The 27,792-nt window shown below is 43.9% G+C and overlaps 1 protein-coding gene across 1 annotated transcript in view; it reads right to left on the bottom strand.

The window, feature by feature from the left end:
* NMNAT2 (nicotinamide nucleotide adenylyltransferase 2) overlaps positions 1-27,586 on the bottom strand; it is a 60,796-nt gene extending 33,210 nt beyond the window's left edge. Inside the window, exon 1 of the mRNA XM_035123017.2 lies at positions 27,460-27,586. Coding sequence (XP_034978908.1) covers positions 27,460-27,544 — 85 coding nt within the window. The 5' untranslated portion in view covers positions 27,545-27,586. The remainder of the gene's footprint in view (positions 1-27,459) is intronic.
* Between the last annotated feature and the right edge of the window lie 206 nt (positions 27,587-27,792).

The following is a 27,792-nucleotide window of genomic DNA, read 5'->3' as shown; positions in this document are numbered from 1 at the left end:
TTGTATTGGATTGATTTGTAATTCAAATTTAATTTTAATAAATAAAGATTTTTTTAAAAATAGTCTCATTATAAATTTCCTTGGTTTGTAATGCAAATGGACAGGACGCGCATCTGCCACACCTATAATGGCCATTGGTAAGGGTTTCAATTTTTCTGGAGAGGGTATCAGTGTGCACTAGGAAGTCTTTGATGGATCTAGTCCTCCTGAGGCTCATCAATGGAAACTCAGTGCAGCCTGGTATGTTCCAAAGTATGTGCCAGTGCCTGCATATAATCCTTATAATCCTGTCTGCATATGAGGTGTGCACATAGACAGGGCACTTCCCACAATCAAGGGGATTTTTGCAGGGGCAAATCGTTCCTGAACAAGGAATTTTTTTTAATTCTTAACAATTCTTCACGTACTCTTTCCAGTAATGAATTAGAATATATATTGGTGGATTTTTTAAAAATCCATTAAATTAGAGGGATCTGCTTTCAAGAATGTGTCTATTAAGCAAAATTGCATTCAAAAATGGGTCTGTCCAGTTAAATTTACAATGAAATCATGACAAAAAAAACTATGAGGACTTTTAGTTTTAGTTTTAGTTGGACTGAAGAGAAACCAATAATTTGTAGGGGAGAGAAAGGGGTGGTAGGAAGGATTAAGCACTCTTTCTCCCTACTCCCAGTTCCCCCCAACATAAGCCCACTCTGCCCCCACATCTTTGTAACCTTTTACTAGAAAAAGAGGTGCTGGAACTCACCATGAACACCTCCCTCTTTCTCTTAGAATGGCAAGGGCACCCACCTGAGAGGTGCCAGAACTGAGTTCTGGTGAGTTCCCCCTGAAAAAAGCCCTGACCTTAGCGAACATGAGTTTAGGAACACAATGTTGGCAGAGGAACATGTTCTTTCCATGCATATTGAACCCACAGGACGCTCAGTCTGGGAGCACAGCATTATCCCAATCCTGCACTTGGAGACACCTGCCATTATCGCTGCTCCCATCCATCTATTTCATTTTTTCCTGCTGCCTCAGCAAGGCCAGGTAGGTGCAGTTTCCCCATCTTGGTCCTTACCCCTTGACAGCCTTCCTTCTAAGTTTTGTGTACCCTAGAAAAAGGATACTGTGGATTAAATCTATCCCCTGCTTTGCATGGGCGTACCCAGGATCAAAGCTAGGGGGCACACACCAGCCACGCCCCCAGCCACCCGATTGGCTAGCTGGCAATGACATGGCCAGGATCCCCCCAGGAGGCATGGTCAACGTGCAGGCCCCCCAGAGAAAAGGGGGCCGTTTGCAAGGCAGCACACAGAGCCACCCATGCTTGCACTCCTGCCTTGCATGCCTTTAATGGCAGCGGTGACTAAAACGAGGCAGCAGCAGCGAAGCTGCTTCCGTTGAAGGAAACCTGGACCTGCACCTGGGCTAACTTCAGCCCACACTCTTTCAAGTCACAGCGAGCACAGCACAGAAAGTGCTGCCCCACAATGCTCCACGGCACTTCATTTGCAAATGAGGTGCCGCGGAGCATTGTGGGGCAGCACTTTCTGTGCTGTGCTCGCTGTGACTAGGTCCAACTGGGAAGCTGCCAACACGGCCTTTTTAAAAGTACTTTTTATAACAGAGTTCTTGCTTTGGATGGACATTCAACACAGAAGCCGGGACCTAGGAATAGGACTGCAGTGCAGTTGCCATGGAAATTAATTCACATTGTTGGAACAAAAGCAATAGATCACTTCTGGCATTTTGACACCTTCAGATAATAAGGCCTTGCTGCATTTCAGTCTCGGATTTGTTTAGAATCAAAGAGCAAAATGAAGTTAGTTAAAAGTCAAGGAACAGACATTGCCAAATAAACAGGACCCCTTTCTCGTGGCTCACTATCTATTCTAGATCAACATGAAAGAGATACAATGCCCAACCATCTTAAGCAGACTGCAGCTCTGTGATTTCCTAACCCAACGGGAGCTTCTAGAGTGGCCTGCAGTTTGGAATAGTGGAGAAAGTTAGCATTGTTAGGAATTTGTGGGTAGCAGACTCCTATAACCCCCAGATTCAGCAAGTGTTGGAATTTATTCAAGCCTTGGGTGTTGAGATAGGTGCTGGACTATTCTAATCCCTGGATCTAGCAAGTGTTAAAAGCTAAATTAAGTCAGGCTAGCTTGCTCTTGAGGTGATAAGCCCTGGGCAATGGGCCATTAAAAGAACAAAGGACTTGCTACAAGACAGCAAATGGGTAGGACTCCGTCCCACAACAGATAAGCCAGAGTTTATGAGTACGGGTGTGTGATGTCACTGAGAAGAAAGACAGCAAGCTAAAAAGCCAGAGATGCAGAGCACCATGTCTGAATGTTTGTTTGAATCCAAGGCTGCAGCTATGGGAGAAACAAGACCCTCTTGTTTATACTGTGTTCATGCTGTGAAGCCCTCCATCGTAGGCTCAGGTTGTATATATGTGTAAATATCTATCCTAAATACACCACAGTCTCTGTTGTGCCTTGTTTCCAAAAGGAAACATGGATCCTGGCTGAGTGCCTGGAACCCCTGGAATCTCACACCACTCAGAGACTGGGATGGTGTGCAACAGTTTGCACTTTCCAATACAATATGCGAACAGAACAGAGACAGCCTTTGAAGTTCACACTACTCCAAACGTGTACAAAAAATATGTACCAAAATGTGCATAGAAATGCATATGTTAGTGAAAATAAAATACAAACGTGTTATATTAGAATCATAAAGGGACCCCTGACCATTAGGTCCAGTTGTGACCAACTCTGGGGTTGCGCGCTCATCTCGCATTATTGGCCGAGGGAGCCAGCGTACAGCTTCCAGGTCATGTGGCCACCATGACAAAGCCGCTTCTGGCGAACCAGAGCAGCACACGGAAACGCCGTTTACCTTCCTGCTGTAGTGGTACCTATTTATCTACTTGCACTTTGACGTGCTTTTGAACTGCGAGGTGGGCAGGAGCTGGGACCGATCAACGGGAGCTCACCCCGTTGCGGGGATTCGAACCGCCGACCTTCTGATCAGCAAGCCCTAGGCTCTGTGGTTTAACCCACAACGCCACCCATGTCCCTATTAGAATCATAGTCTATAGCAGTGATGGCAAACCTATGACACGCGTGTCTGATGTGACACGCAGAGCCCTCACTGCTGGCACGCACTCAATCGGCCCATTCGCCGCTGTTGTTGTTGGTTCCCCCCCCCATTTGTTCTTCTCTGCTAGAGCTTGTCTCAGCTGGTAGCCAGAGATTGGTTTTTTAACCCTTTCTGTGCTGCTTTTTCTGGCACTTTGGCAGACTATGTCAGTGCTGCATGTTAGTTCCAGCAAAGGTATTATTCATCATTTACTTCTGTTCTCTTTCCCCCCAAAAAAGCGCAGCAGCTTTGGGGCATCCCCCCCAAAAAAGCAAAGCAACTTTTGCAACCCCCCAAAAAACCTCCAAATCTTTAGTTAGCAGCTCCCCCCAAAAAGCTCAACAACTCTGGGCACTTTGTGATAAATAAGGGGTTTTTGGTTTGGTTTGGTTTGGTTTGGTTAAATAATTAATTTTTGGTTTATTAAATACAGTTATATATTACAATTATACATTTTTGTTATTTAAACTATAAATATCGCAAAATTATGGTTTTTTTCTTGAAGTGACACACCAGCCGAGTTATGCTCGGTTTGTTGGTGAATTTTGACACACCAAGCTCAAAAGGTTGCCCATCACTGGTCTATAGCATATATTGGGAATATGCTTTGCAAAATGCATTGTGAGAAATTTATGTGCAAATGCTGGTGGAAGTCATAAGAACTTTAAAAACATGCAAATTGATGTAAAAATGGGAGAGGTGAAATTATGACTGAAAAAAATAAGAGTCAATAAGTTCATAGACTTTCCCCATCCCTATTCACTCATCATTACTGATCTCCTTTGTGGGGAGTGTTAGGTGTGTTATAGACCACACTTTCAGTGCACACACAATTATGTTGAGACCACAGACTTCATCAGTGCCCCATGTTAGCTGCATGTCCCTCTGGAGTATCTCGGATTGGAAAACCTCTGCTCTCCTGAAACCCTTGTTGTTTTTACTTAGCGTGTTTCAAACATTTGAAACATTATACACAGTTTAGACTTTGTATCACAAACCTTCCTAGAGAGAGAAGGCGCTTCTAGATGATGCTTTCTTTGGATGGGATTCATTCACACCCTGGCAAAGTCACCAAACCAAAAAAAACCTGTTCCCTGGCAATAAATTGCCTCTTGTCCCAAAAAAGTCCTTACCCTGCATTGCAGAAGTCAGGTAAAGCCTGCAGAAATCTGCGTCAGTATAGCTTTTGATGCAAACTGCACCAGCTGTAATCTCTACTCCTGTGCAGCTCTTGTGCACTTGTGCAGAAACGCTCCCCTCTTTGTCATTCGGCCACCATGCTACCCAAAGCTGGAAAGCAATGCAGCACTAGGCATGTGCACATCTGTGTCACAAAGGATATTGATGGGGTCAATCTCACATGCTGTGGTTTCCCATCTGTTAATCTATAAATATGAATTACTGAGGTCAGAGTTCACATAAATACCGTAGCAGAACAAATGGTAAAATTGTGTCTGGACAATACCATTTTGGGCTATAAGAGAGAGGTGGCATGTTCAACTGTATACTCAAAGGGTATGCAAACAACATGCCAGGAAAAGGATTTGGTTTATATCTCCAATATGCCAACTTTATAAGTGCAGGGAGTATTTCTCCTGATGAAGCATTTAGTCATATGATTTCTCCTACCTGATGTCTGAATGGGTACAATTCAGGAAACTGTACACTTTCATCTGGCACGTGTGTGTGTGTACACATGTGAAGTAGGCCTCAACTGGAGCATTTAAATACATGTGGTGCTGTGGGTAAACCACTGAGCCTAGGGCTTGCCGATCAGAAGGTTGGCGGTTCAAATCCCCGCAACGGGGTGAGCTCCCGTTGATCGGTCCCAGCTCCTGCCAACCTAGCAGTTCGAAAGCACATCAAAGTGCAAGTATATAAATAGGTACTGCTCCGGCGGGAAGGTAAACAATGTTTTTGTGTGCTGCTCTGGTTCGCCAGAAGCGGCTTTGTCATGGTGGCCACATGACCTTTCTGTACGCCGGCTCCCTCGGCCAATAACGTGAGATGAGAGCCGCAACTCCAGAGTCGGTCATGACTGGACCTAATGGTCAGGGGTCCCTTTACCCTTTACTTTTACAGCTCAATTCTTACTTGAAAGTAAGCCCTACTGAATTTGCTGGAACTCCCAAGAAGATGTGGATCATGGCCCTAGACTTAATTTGAGTTAGAATCACACTTTACAGGTTTCTGCATTTAGGTTTTTTTGTGTGCCACTAAACATAGTAATTTCCCATTGATACGCTGGCTTCTAAAATCCCCCCAGCACACAATAAATCTCACTTCATCCCACCATTTTATTTATTTCTTCTTTCTGCTAAAAATTCTATGTGTTTTGAATAGCGCATCCTTACTCTTCTCAATATGTTCCCCTTCTCTAAAATTGTCTTTCCAACTGTTCATGTGCATAATTTAAGCCTTTGATTGCAATGTGGAATGCAAGCTTGAATCAGGAGAATTAGTCCACAGGAGCCTAAATTAGGTGCACAATAGATCATTTTAGAATTCACTCTTGCCTTGTTTCTAAGACAACCGTGGGGTGCTATCATAACGACGCAACTAAGTGTTACTCACCGAAATCAATATTAATTCCTCACTGTTTCTGAATCCAGCACCTTCCAAATACGGTATACAAATCCAGATTCCAGTTACATTCTAAATGCCCCCCAAAATAGGCTCTCAATCCAAAAAGACTCAAAATAGCTAAGTTCACAACACATCCTAAAGAAAGAGTATGACCACATGCAAATGTCAGTATTAAGGGGAAAGGAGAAAAGCAGCTAAAAAATTCCCCTGGGCAGGTACAGTGGTTTTGGTCCCAGCTCTGGAAGTCCCAGCACAGCAGAAAGTAGAGACAAGGGCAATTTAATAGATTGACAAATAATCAGATTTTAGAATTTTAGCCACTACGAATGTGAAGTAGCTGCCCTGGCAGCCAGAGGCAAAGCCTACTTTGAAGACACTTAATTGCTAAGCTGTCAGAACAGACCTGAGGTTCCTTGTTCTGGGTTATAACGCTGGAATTTCCTGCTGTCTGATAGCTTTAGGGTGACAGCAGTGAGTCAGCTGAGTTGTCAGAGAAATGCCCGCCTGTCTCTCTGGAAAAGGCTAGCTGCTGATGCCATCTGCAGTGGCAGGCCGCTTCTCAGCAACTCTCATGCCTCACCGCCAGTGAAGGTTAGGGAGGGCAGTGGACCTTTCAACCCAAGCACACAGGGGTCAGAAAACTTTTTCAGCAGGGGGCTGGTCCACTGTCCCTCAGACCTTGTGGGGGGCCGGACTATATTTTGAAAAAAAATATGAACGAATTCCTATGCCCCCAAAATAACCCAGAGATGCATTTTAAATAAAAGGACACATTCTACTCATGTAAAAACATGCTGATTGCCGGACCGTCCACAGGCCGGATTTAGAAGGTGATTGGGCCACATCCGGCCCCTGGGCCTTAGTTTGGGGACCCCTGGCTTAACCACACACAGCATGCTGTAAATATGTTGAAGTTTCTCTTTTAAAAAGAAGCAGCTATCATTAAAAATAAATACAATATAGAAAAAGCAGGACAAAAGAAATTTGGTTTCAACTGCTTGTTTTGATTGATGCATTATCTAACTATCTTTTTTTTAAAGTGCTGTTTTATTGTAGTTGTATTGCTAGCCATCTTGGTGGGAAAACAGGACATGCATTTAACAAACAAATAATAAAGCAGGGTTTTTTTGCTACTGTTCTTTTGAGAAAAGGGACAGTGCTTCAGACAAACATTTGACTTGGAGGTATTTAAATAATCCTGGTTTTCCTCCTCTCCCCATATAATTCCCCACTCAATTTTTTTTGTCTGTAGCTTGTACTCCAGGCTGCTCCCAGCATTCCCAATCAACTCAACATGGTGGAAGGCTCAAGTGCTCCCCAACACAGAGACTGAAAAAGGGTCGGCTGCTTCCTCCCCTCAGGTTTTTGTTCTCGCCTTAGACCTGATATGCCCATACAGACGGCTCAGAGGAGGACAGACTTCCTGGGGGACTGGACTGTTTCAGACTGGAAATGAGAGGGCAGATCAAACACATGATTATGTATCAGGAAGACGCTGAACTATGGTTATTACAATAGAAACTTGCAACAAAATATGACAAATGTCCCTGTTCAGGTTTCTGGTCACTCAATTCAATTCCACCTCCTCCTTGGTTTTCCTTTATAGCCCCCTCTGCCAGCCTCCCCCCCATGTCTACTGAGCAGCGGGCTTGATTTACAAAGCGAGAAGAGAGGATTCTCCATGCATGGCTCATGAAACCCAGAGCTGAAGACAAGCTACAGCTTGTATGGGAATCTGCAGCCCTCCAGATATTTCTGGACTACAACTCCCATCATCCCTGACCACTATTGACCAAGCTCCAGGGGCTCATATACCAACATTTGAGTCTGGTGCCAAATGCAGAGGCAGATGTAGGGCAGCGCAACCGGTTCCACAACAATGTGGGCACCGGGCCTAGGGCACTGCAACTATGGCATAGGTTGGATCCACACTGACCTATTTAACGTTATTGTCCCCTATTAGAACAATATTAGATAGGTCATTCGAAAGTGTCACAGGGCATTCTTGTTAATTAAAAGAAAAACAGTTTTTTTATTTTGGTCTTTTTTGTCAAATGTAAGTAATACCTGGCCACCCCATTTTCCAAAACAGGACAGGATTCTTTCCCTGCTACGGGTTGCTGGTTGCTCTGCTCTGCCCTCTGGTGTCACATTTTAATGCTTCCTCCCTCTGTGTCCTTTGCTATCTGCCTCTTGAATACCACTGGAGGAGAGTCGGTGTTAGAATGCAGGAAGAAAATGGTAAAACACCACATAGGGTCATATGAGCAGTGTTCCACCAATATATCAGCATAGAACAATTAAAAATTAAGCAATAAAAAGACAAGGTAATAACACATTGTGAACGGAAAAAGTAGGATGTCATGTGGCCATCTACGTTATCAAAACCATTCCCTAACCATTCTTTAACGCTTCCTTAACCTCTAAAAACCATGAGTGTTGATCTGCCCACAGTGAATTCAGCAGAACAGGCAGCAAGAAATGAGGGGACACCAAATGTTGGCCTCACACAGAGTGCTGCTGAAATCTGAAAGCCCAAAGTCCACCCCTGCCATAGGCAGGGAAATTTTCTCACAAGCCGTGTGTCACTTAAACATGCCATTCCCCCAGGTATACTGTTGAATAGGGGAGTTTTACATACTTGTAGCATGTGATATACCTGAACACATAAACTGGCCTTGTGCTACTACTGAGGGTAAAGACAAGCACACACACCCCGTCTTAAAACTGCTTGTGCCTCTTGAGGAGGCCTGCTGCACCATTTCAGAACCATGGCTCCAAGCCAATCTCATATCGTTCAATATTTTATGTTCTCTTAATGGGGTTTCAGTGGGATTAGCAATGCTGAAACACAGCCCACTCTGTTCTATAAGGCAGGCTTTAATTGTGTTCTGACTTGATCTGCCTTCTGGCCACTGAGCTGTATGTCCTCCTGGTAAGATCTGATCTTGGCACTGATGAGGCGATTATGCTCTTTACTTCTTAGTAGCAAGTTCGATGTTCAAATGATTAGGAATCATTCCGAACCAAATGGACTTCACTGCTCCTTTTGAGATTTTTCAATGTCCTTTAATTAGAGCAGGGGTCGGCAACCTAAGGCCCATGGGCCACAAGTGGCTCATGGGGATCGTTTAACCGGCCCACAAGCTGCCCCCAAACCGAGCCACCTGCTTGGCAAGTCCCTGTGCGCTGCGCTAAACGCTTCTGTGGCGCCGGAAACCGCGTCTGTGCAGACGCAGACACTGGAAATCGCGGACGCGCACACGCAATCCTACTCATGGAGGGATCTCCACTGGAGTGAACTGGCCCAGGTGAGGTAAACATTGCCGACCCCTGAATTAGAGAATCTAGCCACACAACCACTGTGAAAACAATGTTTAAATTTCTTTTTTCCCAGTTAGCAAAACTGCTCTCTTCCGCAACTTTCCCAGCTTCTAATTAAAGCCGCACTTGTCCCAACGTATAAGTTAAATGGTTTTCATGCTTTCTCTTTAGGAAATATTTAATGGAGGGGACCCAAACTTGAAATTTGCCTCAGGGGCTTTGATTCTCTCCATCACGGATGCAGATTTTGATCTCAGTTTATCAAATCAGCCCTGCTTTCCAGTTAAATTACAGCCTTGGGTAGGAGCTTAGAAGAGGAAAGTTTTAAATTATCACACTGCTTCCCAATGAGTTCATAGGATTGCGTGCAATTTTTCTATAGTGTCAACTCACATCATTTAGGGGCAAAAGTTGAAGAAATATATGAGGTGGACCCTAACATGAGGCAATGTTGCCTCAGGCAGTGGATTTTGGGTGCTAGTACAGTCAGTAAAGCAGGACAGACAGTTATATATAACCCCTGGGGGTGTATTTCACTGTGAAGCTCCTCTTCACAAGCTCTGTTTAAAGGAATGAAAAACAGAAATTTTCGGAATAATGGGGCGGGGGGAAATGCTATATTAGCACTTCTTCTTTTTTCTTTTCCAGATTGAAAGTCATTCTGTTACTTTAAAAACATAAAATATAACTATGGACAATTTTAAAGGGCATAAAATTGTCACAACTAGCATATTAAAAATATAGTGTAACCAAACAATTATTACAAACAGAATTTACTTTTAAAATAATATTTATTTGTATTTGTAACAAATGGAGCGACAATCTCCTGAACTGTTTACTAGTTTATGTGGAACAAAAAAAAACTCCACAAAACAATTTTTAAAAATCCAGAAGTAACAATTATTCATATTTCCTCCCCACAGTATTTAAAAAACCATTCTCATAAAAAGAACTGAAGAAGGAAGTGGGACTAAGTTTCAATGAATGGGCATGAAATTTAATCAGAATCATTTTCTGAGCTGTAATGATCAGTATCAGTTTCAGTCTCTGCTTCTACATCTACTCGGAGCAATCCAAGGTTTGCTCGGATTGAAACAAGCTTCTCTTCCCTTTCACGTGTCAGTTTATTTCTTGATTTAGTGTGAGTGTTTCCAAACATAGACCAGATTCTTTCACATGCTGCAGAAGATGGAGGAATCTGAAGAAGGCGAGAAGCAAGAGGAGTCAGAGGCTGTGTTGTAGAAAGACCTTGCCACCATGTTGCAGGAGGAATATGTTTGGCAGAATCCCAGATTGCATTCCTGGACCAAATCCCTGAAGATGTTCTATATTCTGCAACATTTGAAAGTACCTTCCCAACATCAAGTCCTAAATGTGATGCTTGTTTTGTAATCCAGTCAAATGCAGTAACAGTGCTATCATCACTTATATTGTCACCTTTGAATCTTGGATCCAGCAGAATTGCAGCAGCGTCAATTGGATGGCAACAAAATTATTCCCCTTTTTAAATAAAATCTTTCACTTTACTTTCTTCTATAGTTGTAAGTGGAGATATACTGAGATGTTCAAAAACAGTTGTTTTTATCTTTGTCATTAGATAAGGAATTTCTGACAAAAGTGATTCAGATGCAGTGATTGCTGCAGCAATTGGCTTAAGCATCTTCAGGGAATTTTGCAGCTGAACCCAGAAGACTTCCTGATCAAGAACAGTGTTTCTTACACTCCTGGGTACTTTAAGATCTTCAGCTATTATTGTTTCTTGAAGAGCTTCTTTGTTTTTTAGTAAACTTTCAAAGGAGATCACCACTCCAGCCCACTGAGTTTTACTACAGAGCTTCAGTGTCACTATTTTATTCTTTGCATTTTTTCCCTACTTGCTTCTTCTTAAAAACTGCAGCTACAACATGAGTGTCTTTTACATGTTTTATAACTTCTTTTGCTTGTCTATAGATCCTTTGAAGGGTTTCCAGTTTCATAATATCATTAAGAAGCAAGTTTAGCCCATGAGATGCACATCCTATTGCAGTAATATGTGGATACTTAATCCATTATGATCTTCCATGCTGCTTTCATATTGCTGGCAATTTTCTGTAGGACTTCACATATTTTACAGCTGATATACTCTGCAGTATATCTATTCTCTCCTGTTTCAATGCTTTTGTAAAAAAAATGGTTGAGGTGTTGTTATAACAAAATTTATAATTCCTTTTCCTCTCACAAAAACTGCAAATTCGGGGGGGGGGGGACAAAAAAGGCTTGAGGGGAAAAAGCAGGTTTTTCCCCAAATTTTTCCGGTTTTGTCCTGGGCCTTCACATCTCTACTCCAGACAGGGGTTTGTTTGTTTGTTTGTTTGTTTGTTTTGCATGTGCACGTGCATTCTGCAACATACCCTTGGCACAAGAATAGTGCATTTGTTGTGGATTTATACTGGGCTGTCCACACATCATTCCACTGTTAGTTATTGTGTGGTGATTCCCCAATGGTATCACATTATTGCCATCTGGAGAGGAGCTCTTGTACAAAAGCAGGGCAACACCAACACCACTCCGCTCTGGAACATTTGTTCTTTGGAAAGTTACAGGAATTCCGCCAGACGAGACGTAGAGGAGCATTCCATCACGTGGGTCATCTGTAGTCACAGATTCCCCACCTGAATGAGATCTAAGCCTTGGACACACTAAAATGTAATGGAAGATTGGAAGAGTTGGATGGAATACTGGGAAGTGGCATTTATATAGGCAGAAGAGATGGGATGCGCCAAGCTCTGTCGTGCAATCTGATTTACAGATTAGAGAGCACAGTGGAAAACCTTTCATTTCACACCAATAATACATTGCTGGTGAAAATATTTAAGGAGCCAGATCCTGTTCCCACAGGAGTAATGGCTAAAAACTTGCTGCACTGCCGAATCCTGCCCTCAGTCGTCCAATTAATCTTGCTCAGGGATGCCCTGATTAAATGATGTCCTGCAAACCACGACAGGTAATAATTTTCATGTCAAAATTAATTGCGCTGAAGAATTATTTCCCGCTATTACAGTCCATATATAATATTGGCCTGTCATGTGCTTCTGAGCACATTATGCTATGATGAATTTATTTGTGCAGCTTCTTAGGGTAATAAAGACCTTAACATTTTCGGGAAAGCAATGGGGGGAAACACCCCCCAAATGGCTGCCCTTCAAATTATGTCAAACAGACATGACACAATGATTGTCCTTATACATTTGGGGGGCTTTGGAGAAGTACCCAAGTGCTCCAGCCAGGGCGGCCAAATGCAAAAGAGGAAATGGCTTCTGCACCTCTAGCAATTGTGTAGAAGAGGGAATTTAAGTGCACTTTGACACATGATCAAATTCCACACAACCATGATAAGTGCAGAAGTCATGCCCTCTTTTGCAACTGGGCATCTTTGTTCCATACTACACCCAACCACCCAATTGCCAAGCAAACTATCCTTCCTCATCTATCTCATTGGCTTTAGGACAGGGGTGGGGAACCCCAGGCAACCCCTCACTGATCCTGCTACAGGCCCCAAGTGTTTTTGCCTACCTGGAACATGTCCTTAAACTCTGATGATGCCTTTTCTTTGACTGGATGGGAGAGAGAGAGAGCTGTGTGTGTGTGTAAAAACTACTCTGTTGTACACATTTACACCCATTGCTCCACCCCCACCCCCCTTTGGCCGTGGCCCCACTTATTATAAACATGTGGCATCTGGAAGGTTGTCCAGAAAGAAATGTGGCCTTTGGGATGAAAATATTTTCCCACCTCAATTTTAGTGTTTGGGGGTGATCCTCAGTAGGACCTCTCCCTCATTCCTTCAGGTGTGAACCCCAAGTCATCACCCCTCAGTTCTGAGTGAAGTCTTCAGAGTCTGGCAGCTTGCAGTAAGGATGCAAACACTAAGCTGGACCACCGCTTCTCTGAGCAGGTGCCTTCTTCATATGAGAACATCTCCACACTACACATTCAAACCAGTTTCCAAGCCGGTTTAAGAGCAACAGCTTCCAGCCAAGGAACTTCAAGAGTATTTATTCCACAAAAAGGGAATTTCAGCAAATTCAGTCCCCACCCCACCCCTGCAGGACAAATTGCACTTGCTGAAATTCCCTGTGCTCAATAACTATTAAAGGTATATGAACTCAACGCCATGTGCATCTGGATCAATAGTTCACCATTGATATGATATCCATGAAAAGGTTTTGGGTTGTAACCTCAAAATCATCACACAATCATGTAACTGCAGAGGCTTTTTGCAATTTTTGAAATGTAAAGTGCTTCTTTCTGTTTGCTTTTGCATTTATTTTTGTATTAAAAATACTCCCAAAATAAGATAACAGTTGAGTTGGCCATGTGTTACACTTGATGAATTGGAAAGACCTAGATATAGCTTTAGCAGGGATGGTAGTTTTGATTTTGATTCACTACTCAAGCCACATGGCACAGCACATGAGAGGTCAAAACCTAACCCTGGCCCAGTCTCCCTGTGACTGACTAATAAAATCCTTATAAGCACCAGATGTTAGCTGCTGATTGCTTCTAACATATTGAGAGTAGATTTATTTATTTGACCCTGGAGTGGCATGGCTTCTGCAAGAGATTTTGGAAGCAGGGAACAAATCAATTGGTGTGGGGAAAGCACTTCATTTATCTGTAACATGGACTTACCGTGGTATATCCACAGAGGTAGCATTTTTGCAACCAGCTTCCAAATTTTGTATTAAAGGCACTAAACCTATAACTATCCAGTGCTCTATTTCATGCTAAATGCATACAATATGAGGACTTCAAAATAATAAGATTGGAAAAGTGAGGAGGAGAAACCGACTGATTTGTCCATCCTTAACTGGAAGGAGAGAAAGAGAATTGTGATCTCACAGAGGTGTTCCAGGGTGGGGGGGATTCCAAGCAGAAAGAGGAGCAAGGGAGAAGGAAACCTCTGGATGATTGGGTTGATCAAGGCTCGGAGAAATAAATGTCATGGGCCAAAATAGAGCAGGATATGATCGCAGAGAGATAAAGGAGGCAAGGCCATGGAGAGGGGAGCTTTGAAAGGAAAGAAGGATTTTGTGCTTGCTATATAAGCAAACATGAAGATATTGTAGGCATATAAAGAAGGAAGTCATGGGATAAATTATTTTGGTAGCAGAGAACTGTGGTGTTTCCAGGTGACCCATTTATTGAGCATTCATTTGTTTGCAGGGAGGTTAAGACAATTGGCTATTGAATCAGCATTCTTTCCAATTTGTTTGCAGAGAGGCTAGATGAATTTTTTGTCAAAACAAGTGGTGTCTCACATGTTCCAACACATTTCTCCTTCACTTTCTTCATTGCAGGAAGCCTGATCTTTTGGGGAAGTGAGTTTGTTGCGCAAGACCTCGCAATCAACTATTAATTGTGCAACCTGAATTTTGCATGCAGAAGGTCCCAGGCACAATTCCCAGCATCCCCCAGTAAGGCTGGGAGGGACCCTTGTCTGAAATCCTGGTTTAGATCAACCAATGGTCTCTCTAGGCACTATACGTTCTATGTGATTTACAAGATTTTCTCCATTAAAGGAGGCAAATCAGTGACAAAATAACTTTGACTCCTATGGAAAAGGGCTTATGCAAATCCCAGCGGGTTTTCATTTTGGAAACGTGTTAGATTTTTCTTGAGCATAAAAGTAAATGCAAAACACACACACGGCATTCATCTTACCACCCTTCTGGCAGCCATTTCTGCTTAACATAAAAAGCCCATGTGGGCAACTGAAAGAGGGCAGAATTATTGTGTCTTGTCCCCCAAGAGGCTCTGGCTTGCATCGCAGGCAATCTCTTGGTTTTGAAATTATATCAGCAACTTTGCTGCTTTTTAAATTAGAAAAGAAAAAGAAATCCTAGCAGAGTACCCATCTCTTTCTGTGTCCAGATTTTCCTTTTGCAGTATTCTGCTTGAAAATCCTGGTGATGCGCAAAGGAAGAAATGCTCTGAGAGAGACCCAAGATGAGACCTTAACCATAAACCAGGATTCAGATAACACTAAAGCAAACCTTTGCTTAGCTGCTACACCACTCTAAGCTGAAAAGACCAGAGAGGAACAGAGAGTGTGCAAGCATATTTGAGTCACCCTGGTAAACCATGGTTTGGCTGATCGCTGTTTCAGATCAGATCAAATTTATTGCAGCTATAAGCTCATACAGCATAACATAAATAAATACAACAAGACGTGCTTGCTTTATAATCAATAAAAATGAGATACAATCAATACAATTAAATATAAGGTTAAAAATATAGTACTTCAGGTAATATAAGAATAAAAGAAGCCATGTGATAAAAGGTTTCAGGATTTATATAACAGTCCATTTCGGACAGAACAGCATTTAAAAATCTTGCCACTTGCAAGGTTACAAAAGAATCAGTGTCTTGCAGTATTAGGGCAAGGTGAGTCTCTACTGGAAGTCCAGATAATTTTTGGATTAATGGACTCAGTAGATTTCTCCTGACAGCACTATACAGGGGGCAAGTAAAGACTATGTGCTGGAGGAACATAGGACTGAGACTCGGCCCTTAGAGAATCTATTGAGCAGGACATTGGAGGGGAAGGTATTGAACCTTGCTTTGGTTAATGGCTAACTGATTGGACTGACAATAAGAAACAAAAATCCTCAGTGCTCTGTTTAGACCGACTTGCGAATAGGAGAGGATTACTGCATTGTCCGCATACAAAAGCAGTGGGCAGCGATAATCCGCAAGGCAGGGGGCATGAATATTAGCCAGTAATTCGATTAGAGGTTTTCTCATATCACTTATAAACAAATTAAAGAGATAGGGACCTAATATACAGCCTTGACGGACACCCTTTTTTATAGGCACCGAATTCGTGAGTTCGCCAGTTGGAGTCTTACTCTGGCAACTGAACCCTCATGCAGTTGGATCATAAGCCATAAGAGTCTTCTATCAATGCCCCAAGCCACGAGTTTCTCCCATAAGATGTTTCTGGGGATGCTGTCAAAAGCTGCCCTCAAGTCGATAAAGGCAGCACATAGTTGGCCCCGACTAGGGGTAGAGTATTTCAGAGCAAGGTGGTAAAGTATTGTAGTGTGGTCCGTTGTGGAGCGGTTAGATCTAAAACCTGCTTGTTCACGGCCGATTAAATTGGACTCATCCGACCACTGGGACAATTTGGACAGCAGGAAGCGGGCATATATTTTCCCAAGGATTGAAAGTAGGCTGATGTTGCGGTGGATCCTTTTTTATGAATTGGGATGATAATGGCCTCCTTCCACGACTTGGGAATAAGTCCTGTGGCGTTTATTGCATCGAAAACTTTGGCCAGGATTCCAGCCCATCACTCTGAATTTGTCTTAATGGCCTCTGCTGGGACCAAATCTGGCCCAGCAGCCTTATCCACTTTCAGTTGGGATATCAAATCATTTATTAACCCCGGGTCGGTAGGAGGCCAAATGGATAGATGTCTAAACAGGTGCTCCAAGCAGGGAGATGGGGCATCCACCTGTGAGAAGCACTTCCTCAAGAACTGCTCCCATGTAGGGGCAGGGATAATGCCCCGGGGGTATTATCTATTGATCAGTGACCAAAATTCACATGACCTATTTGCTTTGGATGCTACAATTAAAACCTGCCAGCAATTCGTTCACTTGCCAGGTGGGTTTAGCCTTTGTCTGGGCCTGATCGTTGTTTTTGCCAAGAATAATGGAGATGGAGATTTTAAGAATTACAGGCTCTGATAATCTATAGAAGCTTGTAATTAAAAACTGAATTTCTTCTAATGGGAAAAGGTAATGATAAAAAGTGCAGCTCGTAAAGAAGACTTTGCATGTATTTGTACTAGCAGAGCTTCAGTCAGAAACAGTATTAGCCTGCTTAAGATGTTGAACCATTTCAGAATGAAGCATAATTCTCCAGAGAAAGAGTAACCACACATCTTTGCAGGATTTTCCTGCATTATCCATCCTTCAGCTGCAGTTAGGGAGGTCTGATGCAACAGAGGACTGGGCTTGGACACCTTTAGCAGTGAGGTAAGAAAGGGGGTGTTCAGCAAAGGAAGCCTGTCATGCAAATGATCTCTGCTGAAAATTCCCTCTACAACTGAGGTTGCCACTGGAACACACCCTCTTAGCTAGGCCTGGGTTTCTGAGATACTACACAAGCACAAGAGTAAGTACGACTAAGATTCCTGAGAACCAAAGCTTTCCATTTTTAGAGAGAGAGAGAGAGAGAGAGAGAGAGAGAGAGAGAGAGAGAGAGAGAGAGAGAGCAAGCAAGGCTCAGTCCTATAAATACTTACCTGGGAGTAAGTCCTATTGAATTCAAACACACTGAGGACTGCATTGCAAGTTATTCACCCCTGTAGTTACCAAGAGATGCAGGAAATCACATGATCTGGCCATGTTTATTGAAAGTTGGTGGGATAACTGAGTAAGATCATGCCTGGCTGGGAAATCGGGTCCTCCCTAACAAGAGGGCAAGTGTTGCGGTGCGACCTGGCAACCAGACCCTGTGTTGTGGGTGGGAATGTTTGGATAGCCACAACACCCTACTGAGGGCCCTCGATCCTGGGTGCAATTGGGCCCGAGGGACACCAGTCAAAGCAATCATGTCCCTGAGCTTCCTCTTTTGGGCTCTGTGCATCGGAACACCCGCCTACCTCTCCCTATATTTAGGGCTTGCACACATGACCTTACTATGCCGTTGTGTGTCGCCTGTCGTTGGGACAGGGGCATGGCAGGAATTTCCCCCACTTGGCTGATTGGCTGGTGCCACTTGGGTTTCACCTGCTGCGTAGCAAATTGTCACAACTTGTAAGGTTGCGGATAGGCTCTGGTTCAGGTGATAGAGGTGGCAGGATGCCTAGCCATCCCTATGCGTTGGGTATTCCTTTAAGAAGGAATCCACGGACTCATGGTTGGTCTTCCCTGTGAGGGGTTGTGCCTGGAGCCTGAGTCCAGGGGACATCTAGGTGGAGGCTTAGCAGGGCTCCTGCTTGCCACTGTCCCAGGTGTTCACCCGAGGCTGACCTATGGTTGGTGCCCAGGGTCAGCGCTCCCTGCAAGGGTGCAGGGAGTTTGTCGAACCAGAGCCTATGCAACCACTCACTTGATCACTAAGGTTGTGGCCTAAATTCTGCCAAAAACCAAACCTAAAATTTGAGTCTTGTCTGAATTTATTTCAGGGGGTGGTTAAAAGGTCTCCACACGCAACAGAGAGCTTCAGGGCTGCTGCAAAACTCCCCGTGCCTCCCTTCCAATGACGAGCAGACCCAGGATTAATGAGACAGTTTTGTAAACACTGCAGAATGCATTTATGTGAAATAGGAGATATTATGCAAATGTACTTCTGCATAATTTATACTGGTTAAAGAATTAAGTTTTTCTTGATACAGAAATGTTGTTTTCTTTTTTTAGGGCAGAGTGCAAAGAATATTGTTTTTATTTTACAGTTAGTGGTTAGTGGCCACTGGGACTGGGAGGGCAGCAGGAAGGGAGGTCAACAGTAGGGGGAGACAGAGCCATTCGCTTCTTTGTGAGTAAGGAGGGAAGCAGTTGGGGGCTGTCTGATGGCAGTCTAAAGTTGGTGGGGCAATGCCACATTTGCCAATATTGATCAGCCTCCACTGGAAAGCATACTGTTTACGTTCCACAATAATGGGCTGTGTAAATCTCCAGCAGAATCACATGATAAAGCTTCTCTTGGACTGTGCCACTTGAGGCTGTATTGGGAGGGGGGAGGGTGTTGTGTAGTGGGTATCCAGTGATTTCAGCCCGGTGCAGTTAAGAAGCTGGAGGCGAGGATCTGGTACAACATCTCTTTACTTCAAAGAACAGGTAAGAACCAGAACACAGGAATGAGGAAAACTGGGGCTTATATAATAACAGAGGACTAGCAGGGAAAAGATACATTTTGGCAGGAACCAATAGCACGGACTCCCTCCCGCAGAAACCAATCCGGCAGAGGATCCAAATCCTGCACCCTGAACCAGTGAATGATAGACGTTCCCGCTGGAACTTGTACATTCAAATAAACTCTGTAATACAATACAATAAACTCTATAGCTGTGCTATTACTTTAATACACAACAGAGCAGTTGGCAGGCCTTAACACTCTCCCATACAGAGCAAAAACAAAACACAAAAGAAGAAGACTAGCACCAGAACAATTCTTCACTGCTTTTTCTATGATGAACTACTTTTCTTTGTGCAGGAAGTTTTGTTTTTGCTTGTGGGGTATAACCATGTAACACTCTGTCCAATCAGGAAATATTGTCAATCTTAAGATTTACAGTATTGCCATTTAAAAAAATATTACTGTTGGTTTCTTTGAATATGTAAATGAAACAAAGATGGGATTACTTTTTGAATGCCAAGGTTAGAGACAATATCTCACAGAATGCAATAAAGACTGCTAAATAAATATTTAACCATATGTACATTTTTTCAAAGATCCTCTGAAATACCGGTAGCTAGTGGCAGAGTTTAATCCCCTTGTTGACACTTGTAAAGATAATAAAGATTTGGGATGTGGATTTTTAAAAAAACACTGGAAAAAGAGCAAAGCATATGGAGGTTAAATTTACATTGCCATCCATATACTTTATGGTAGCTCTCTGAACTACCCTTATTTTTCTCTTCTCCTCCTCCTGCCGCAGCTGGCTGTGCCTTATTTTCGGGGTATGGTTTAGATTCCTTGGATGCTTAAAAATCCTGCTATGGTTTATTTTATGACTACGTCTTAAAATAGGGGAAACAGGGTATATGATCACTTTTTTTGCTGCGGCAATTGCAATGTTGAAGTTTTGGAAAAACAAAATGACTGAGGGGGACGGGATAATGATTTGTAGTTTTTATAGACGTCTATTCTCAACTCTGTTAATTGGAGATGCCTCATTTCCCTACATTTCCCTCCTCCTTTAGGGACAAAACACCCCACCCCAAACCAAATTAAAGCTCACTTGGTAATGTTTGCAAGCTCATCTGTTTGCACTATTTACCTCACTTGCATAATTTGGATTTTCAGGTTGCAGAGTTCAGATTTATTTATTGCTTGCAAACTTGAGCTTCTGGCAGAGTCAGTGTCAAAGACCCACAACCCAGGAGGATTCCCACTGAGAACAAGCCCCAGACAATGGCACCCTGCATTGTCACCTGCCTTTTGCTCTGGCCCAGAGGTGATGGGCAAGCAAGCAATGAGGGAGGTGCCCGCTGCCAGGCAAGAAGGCAGGTAACAGAGAGATGGAGTAGAGGAGCAGCAGCAACTGGCAACCATGGCAGCAATGGGGTAGACTCACTAGGGGACCACTGAGGGTGCCTTTCCCAAGAGCAGCCCCCCCCCAAAAAAACCCTCCAGAAGCCAGCACTGGTTTCTGGCCTTATGAAGAGTGCTCTTGTGAAATTCCACAGTCATTTGCAGTGCTCGGTAATTCAGATATCAACAGAACAGCCATGGCTTGAAGAACTAAATGCAGGCTTGTAAATAGCCGCTGGGCTGATGGTCTCCTGTGGCCAGCTTTGTTGCCAGGCAACCGAATAGCTACGCATTAAAAGAAACAAACTCTTTCCCCTTAGGCTACATTTCGCTACATATGCAATCCAATATATTGGGAGTAAGACGTGTTTAGCTTGAATGGGGTTTACATCCAAGGAAATATGCATAGACTCGCACTATTATTTGGTCATAGGTAGGCAGGCTGGCAAGCAATTTACTTATTTTTTGTGGCTTAATAATTGTGGTGCTCTTATTTGCATGTCATCCGCTCTACGGTCTGAACAAGGCTGAGGAAGCAGCGACCTCTGTGCTATGAGAGGATGAAACTCCTGCCTAGTGTGAAGGACAGAGTCTCAGAGTCTACACTGCATTCACCTCTGCCAGAAAGCAGCTATCTCAGATTATATACATGCAGCTTCTTTTTATATTTATTATATTATATAAACAAAACTCTAGGCTGACAGATACGATGATTAATTTGAAGGTATGGCAATTTTCTTACCCAGTGCTAGGCTGACAGAGTAGGGTCAGGAAATAGGTAAAATGTTCTGTTTCACGGGACCATCTTGCCATGTGAAACGCTGCAAGCTTTCATTGGCAAATGAAAATGATGGAGTACATGGAACTGGCTGAGATGACCAGGAGAATTCGCGACCGGGGAGAAGAAGCGACAGAAGAAGAGTGGAAAGATTTCAAAATTTATTTTAAAAAATATGGTAAAATTGTATATTGAGATTAGATTTAGAAGTTTATAGAAACTGCGGGTATAAGAATTATGTTAAATATGTTGATGTATGAGAGATTGGAAATAGGAAGGAGTTTTAAATAATGAATTGGAAATTGCTAAAGATAAAAAAGAAATGAACCGCAGATAGGGGGAACTCGAGGAGGTCCCCTTTTACAATGTTAATGGAAAAGGATTATGGTATTTTAATTTTTGTGTTTTTATTATTATTTTTGTAATGTTATTTTTTCTTGTTATTTCTGTTTGTATTTGTTGTGTTTAAATTGTTGTGCTTATTTGTAAAACCAATAAAAATTATTATATATAAAAAAGAAAAATGCTGCAAGCTTTCGAACTTACACAACTTTCATCTAGGCGTACAGAGTAAACAGCACAGTCTGTTTTAGATTCAGATGGATAGCTGCTGGCTTAATCTGCCTTTCAAAAAAGGAAGACAAAGGAAGTCTTCAGCTTGGCTATTTGGGGGTAGGGAAGCAGACTGGAAAGACATTGATGGAGCACACACACACACATTTGCGCAGTCATCTAGAAGAAAGGGCTAGAATGGCTATTTTATTTTCAGTAAGGGTGATTGCATGTGCAACTTTACAGAGGACAGTCCTGTCCTGCCCTGTCCAAATCCAGTTTAAAGATAAAGTGCCAAAAGATGGGGGGAGCAAGAGGGGCCATTGAAGTTCCCCGCCAACTCCAGTTAGCATCTGGACAATTGATCTTACCATCATCATGGCCAACTCCCAGCATCTCCAGGCTGGAAATATTTCCTCTTTGAAACCCTAAAGAGCCACTGCTGGCCAGGATAGACAATACTGAGTAGTTGGACCCAGTGGCCTGACTCAACCAGCATAAGGCAGCTTCCTATCCCAACAGAACTTGGCAGCTTGCCACTGGGGAGGCAGGGCAGGGATCTTTGTGTCCCCCCCAAAAAAGCGTCCCCCTGGCAAGACTAGTTCTTGATCACTGCTTATGGTGGCATTGCTCCATACTGGTATTTCTTCCTCAGTGCCGTCTGCCCTTGTTCAGTTTTGTTTTTCACTTTGTATTCAAACGAGAGAGAATACATGAAGCTGAGCAGCTGCCACAAAATGTGGCCAGTTGGCTAAACCTGATAATGGCAAGCCCATTTTACAGATACTGTAGCAAGGTCATTCTAAAACAGGGGTGGAAAAGCTACCACCCTACAGATGCTGCTGCAGTGCAATTCCCATCAGCCTCAGCTACCATGGGCAACGATGGGAACTGTAGTCCAACAATATCTGGAGGGACAGACATACCGTATCCCTGATCTGAAAGAATCTTACTGTGCAGCTCCTCAGTCAAGCCAGGATCATGTGACTTGAGGAACCAATAGGGACCTCAGTTCCTGTATACAACTTCTGTTCCAACCTGTACTCATTTGAAGCAACTTGTACATCAAAATTCACCACCTTGCCTATGTTCCTGCCTTGGTTCTTACAGTATATGGCCACCATCCCATCTTCTGATCTTGCCTCTTCCTCCAACCCTTGGCCCTTGTTTGCCTGATCCTGTGCCTGACCTCCAGCCTATTTCACCCTTGACTATCCTGCCAGAATAAGATCCTGGCTGCAGCCTGCCAGAAAGTTTTCCTCCTCCTTTCCCTCACCCCTATAATGGTTAGAAAAGCAACTTGCGTGTGCCTCTGGTCTCATCCCACTTCACCACTTTGACTATGTCCAGCAGCACCATGCTTCCATTGGAATCACAACCAAGGACTTCGTTGGAGAGCGGCCCCAAATGCTGGACCCTACCACATCTGCTCTACCACATCCAATGCTTGGCATAGACAGGATCCTGGGTTCTATGCTAGGACCTCCTGTCTCCATATCTGCCTGAGACTGCAGGGTGCTTCTTCAGTCCACAATACCAGACTATACAGTACTGCTAGACTATGCTGACTCGCCATTGAGTTATTTAATTTACACCCTCCTGTCTTTTGACCCAGGCCAGTCTTCATGCCAGCTCACAATCAGACACCATACGATACAATAAAACCAGTTTCAACCACAACACTCAATCTAAAACAAAATAAAATCACTTTTAATCACACCAGGATACAGCAGTGGGAACAGCACACACATCGATTGTAAACTGACTCATCTGGCAGTCACAGTCATCAAAGGCTAGTTCAGGAATCCATGTTCATCCCTTGATGACTGTATCATTAAGTGACAACTAGCCCATATAGATAGATCTAATACCACAAACAGAGCATTTGATTCACTTGGCATTGCCTCTAAATACAGTGCCTTTTGGTGGAGTCAATTCAGTCAGCTGCTGGTCATGTAGTCATTTATTTAAGCAGATTTATACCTTGCTCCCCATTGTAGAAGGGACGCAGGTGGCGCTGTGGTCTAAACCACAGAGCCTAGGGCTTTCCAATCAGAAGGTCGGCGGTTCAAATCCCCACGACGGTGAGCTCCCATTGCTCCTGCCAACCTAGCAGTTCGAAAGCACGTCAAAGTGCAAGTAGATAAATAGGTACCGCTCTGGCGGGAAGGTAAACAGCGTTTTCGTGCGCTGCTCTGGTTCGCCAGAAGCTGCTTAGTCATGCTGGCCACATGACCCGGAAGCTGTACGCCCGCTCCCTCGGCCAATAACGCGAGATGAGCGCTGCAACCCCAGAGTCATCCACGACTGGACTTAATGGTCAGGGGTACCTTTACCTCTATTGTAGAAGCAAAGAGTATACATCTGCATAAATGAAAAAGTGGAATGGTTTACAGGTTTCCTCTGAAATAGATCCTATTAAGTTGTGGTTACAGGTAGGTAGCCGTGTTGGTCTGCCGTAGTCAAAACAAAATAAAAAAATTCCTTCCAGTAGCACCTTAAAGGTAAAGAGACCCCTGACCCCTGAATAGTAATCAAGTGTTGTAACATGAATGCATGAACCAGCTCTTAATGTAATAGTATTGGAGCATGTGATCAGACTGTTCTGCTGCTACAAACTGATTCCACAAGACTGTAAAAATCTAAATGACTTTTCACCATTTCCAGATAAGGACTGAATGAAACAGAATGGGCCAATGCCAGAGCAGTACTTCTAGTTTCAAGTTAAATTCACCTCCAGTTTCTCTTGCAATAGCAGAATAAGATGACAAGGGGTGAACCAACTAAGAGGGGAAGGAGTTGTTAACGTTCAAAACTGGAACGTGGCACAGGGCACTCTGCCAGCATTGGTACTCTTTGGGCAGTAGAGCTGAGCAGGTTATAGTCTCTGTTGACAAGTTTTCACATTTTTGTCCTTGGTGGTGATAATTATGTCTTCAAAATATGCTTTGGGTGGGTCTCCAGAAATCGTTGGGCCAGCCTCTGAAAATTTTTGTTGTGTTAGTTTAATGTCTGGAAGGCATTTAAAAAATAGCATAAATCTGCATTTCTGGGATCAGAACCAATGCTTTTTGGGGATTCAGCAGTATAGCTAGAGGTGGACAAGAGAAGCATTTGTCATGGATGCAACCTTGCAATAAAAATATTTTGTTGTTGTTGTTGTTGTTGTTGTTGTTGTTAATAATAATAATACCCCACCCACTCCAGACAGTTTCCAGCTAAATATAAAACATAATAAAACGTCAAACGTTGAAGATTTACTGAGAGTAGCAGGCCAGAGAAGATACCACAATTGCAGCTACTAGTTGTCTTATGACAGTAGCCTAACACAGTAAAGCATATTTAGCCAATGAGAAGAGGAAAAAATCAGAGGCACAACACACTGAGCAACAACACCCAGAAGGCTTGGGCCTCTGATCCACTTTGCTGACACATGGGAAATGAAAGGGCTACGTGGACAGGAAGTTCCTTCACTTCCTGGGACGCAGATCCTGGCATTTCACAGCGGTACCATGTGCTCTTAAAGGGAACCTATGCAGATGTGAAAAGATTTGTGAGTGCTCATATTAAATGGAAATAAGAGCATCTGTAAGCCAACAGGCACCTAGCGGGGGGGGGGTGACTTCCTGGTTCTCATTATGCGCCATTTTACAATCAGGGAACGTATTATTGCATTCATTCAGATTTATGTCATCTGCATAACAGTATTAGCACATGCTGATGTACAAAGCCAAAATCCTCCTATCTCTGAACAGCTTTTTGAAGCTGCTTTAAATGTTGGGCTGTGTCTTAAATACAACCCTGACCTCACCTTCGCCAAAACTCTGACTGACTTTGGGGGGGGGTGGATCACAGAATGATCCCAGTGTTGTAAACACATAACCAGGCCTTCTCTTGAAAAGAAAGGAGCAAAAGGAGCAGAGTGGTCTTCAGAGCAGGCACAAATCAATTTTTAACATGCACAACATGTACATTATTTATAATTCTGTGCATTTTTTCCTTCTGGTGTGAACTGGTGGAAAGTATTCTCCTCTGGCTGCATTGAAAGAGTCTAGTGAATTTCCATTGCATAGGCAGCTTTTTTGAGACTTGAGCTGTATTTACAAACCAAATGAGAATAGGGTGAATTTTACCACCACCCTGTGTGTTTCTACTGTATTGTGATTATAGGCACACATTTTTTTCTAAGAAATGAGTTGTTATCGCAATTCCCACTTTGACCTCACTAATTTCTCAATGAGTCAGCTGCTTAGCTTGCGCCAAGCAACCTTATCATCAATATAGTTCAGTATTTCCAAGGCTGGTCAATCTCTCTAGACTTCTAGTGATGGGGAAAACGGCTGGTGTTTCCTGTTCTCAACTGTGAAGTAATTTCAGCACTTACAGTCATGGACAGCAAACAGCTTTTAACCTTCCTGTCCATTCATACAAACTCCATTTTAAAAAGCCTCTTTTATACAGACCTCAAAGACACACATGCAAGATGACACTCACTGCCCCTGGTTCTATATGCAAAATAGCTAGAATTGATTAGATTCAGCACACCATATCTACACAAATGCTTTTTAAAAGAGGGGAGGCAACACCACACACACACACACACCATTATCATCCTTTAAATTCTCTTAAAATTGCATAGTATGGTTGTGATCCAAGATTTCAGATAGTCTCCCCCAACAAAAACTAATCGTATCTCCTCCTAGTTTGCTCCCTGTTCAAAAGATTAATTCAATGTGCACATATACAAGAGGGGGGCAGGGCCATTTCACACAGTATGGGGCTGTTCTGTGGGTATGCCAAAGATATCTCTAAGCATGAAAAGCTTATATCTCTAAACTGCAACAAGTACATGTTTACAAACACACATTGTCACTCAAGGAGGTTTTTCAGGGTTCAGCCCATACATCCCATAGCAAATCTGGCTCTCTGTAGGATTGTGTTGGATGGCATTCTCTGGCTAATAAAGGCGCTACCCCACTAAAAGAGGTAACCAGATCAGGAGGAGGAAGCTGGAGATCTCATATCCCGGGCTCTTCATTCACTGATTCAGTGGCAGGTGACTAGGCAGACATTTCCCCAAGGAGAAGAGCTTCCCCGTCCCCAAACAACAAGCTCTGCAAACGCCTTCCCTTTTGCTGACACCAACCGCCCTCCCTTAGCTACCAGGCAAACCTCGCATTCATTCATTCATCCATCCATCCACCCTCCTGCATATCCATCAGCCATCATCTCATCTTCCCCCACCCGCGCCGCCGCACACACTCCATCCTCCTCCTCCCAAGCCTGTTCTCTCTCTCCCCCCCCCACCTCCGCTCCTGGCTGTTCCAACCCCCAGAAAACCACCTCCGGAAGAACCCAGCAACCAATACATCACCTCTCTCACGCCCCTTCCTTGGGGACCTCTGGCACTCCCGGTCTAAATAGCCCCACATTGTCTCTGACGCCGCTACTAAACGCTCCCTATCCTGTTTCCCACGCACCCACCCGCAAGCCAAGAAGCCCCCCCCCAAGCTTTCCTGCGCCCCCTCCCTTGGGTCCAGAAGAGCCGCTGATCCTCCCTGTGCCTGCCTGGCTGGGATGGCCACACGACGCAAAACAGCCCTCCTGGTCTCTCCCTCTTCCTGCCCGGCTCTGCAGCAGTTTGGTCCTAGCAAGAAAACCTCTCCTCCTTTCTCCTCCAGATCTGCCAAGCCCGGAAAGCGGTCCAGCCAGCACCCTCCGGCCCCACTCCTGGACCAGAGCCAGCAAATCAAGCAACGCCACACTGGGAAGAAAGGCAGGAGCCCCGCAAACAAGCAGACCTCGGAGCGCTGGCGAGGGCGCACAGAGGAAGGACTCACCAAACATTTGAATGTGCCCTTTTGTGATGGGGTTGAAGCTGCCGCAGGCCAGGAGGATAACGTGGGTCTTGGTCGTCTCAGTCATGGTGCTGCCTTGCTCCTTCGCCCGCTGCCTCGGTCTCTCTCCTTTCTTGTGCGTCTCAATGGGTCTGCAGAGGGAGGGAAGGCTGCGCGCTCCCAGACGCAAGCAGCGTCCCTCCCCTCTCTGCTTAACGCATTGCGCGCCAGGCTGGAGTTGCTCGCCTGCCCAGGCCTCTCGAGAGGAAGCTAGAGCTCTGGGAGGGGCAGCACGGCCGCCTGAAGCAGCCCTCTTAACTTAGTTTCTTTTCATAG

Source organism: Zootoca vivipara, chromosome 7, assembly GCF_963506605.1.
Source record: "Zootoca vivipara chromosome 7, rZooViv1.1, whole genome shotgun sequence".
Classification (NCBI taxonomy): domain Eukaryota; kingdom Metazoa; phylum Chordata; class Lepidosauria; order Squamata; family Lacertidae; genus Zootoca; species Zootoca vivipara.
This window is presented reverse-complemented; position numbering and strand designations above follow the sequence as displayed.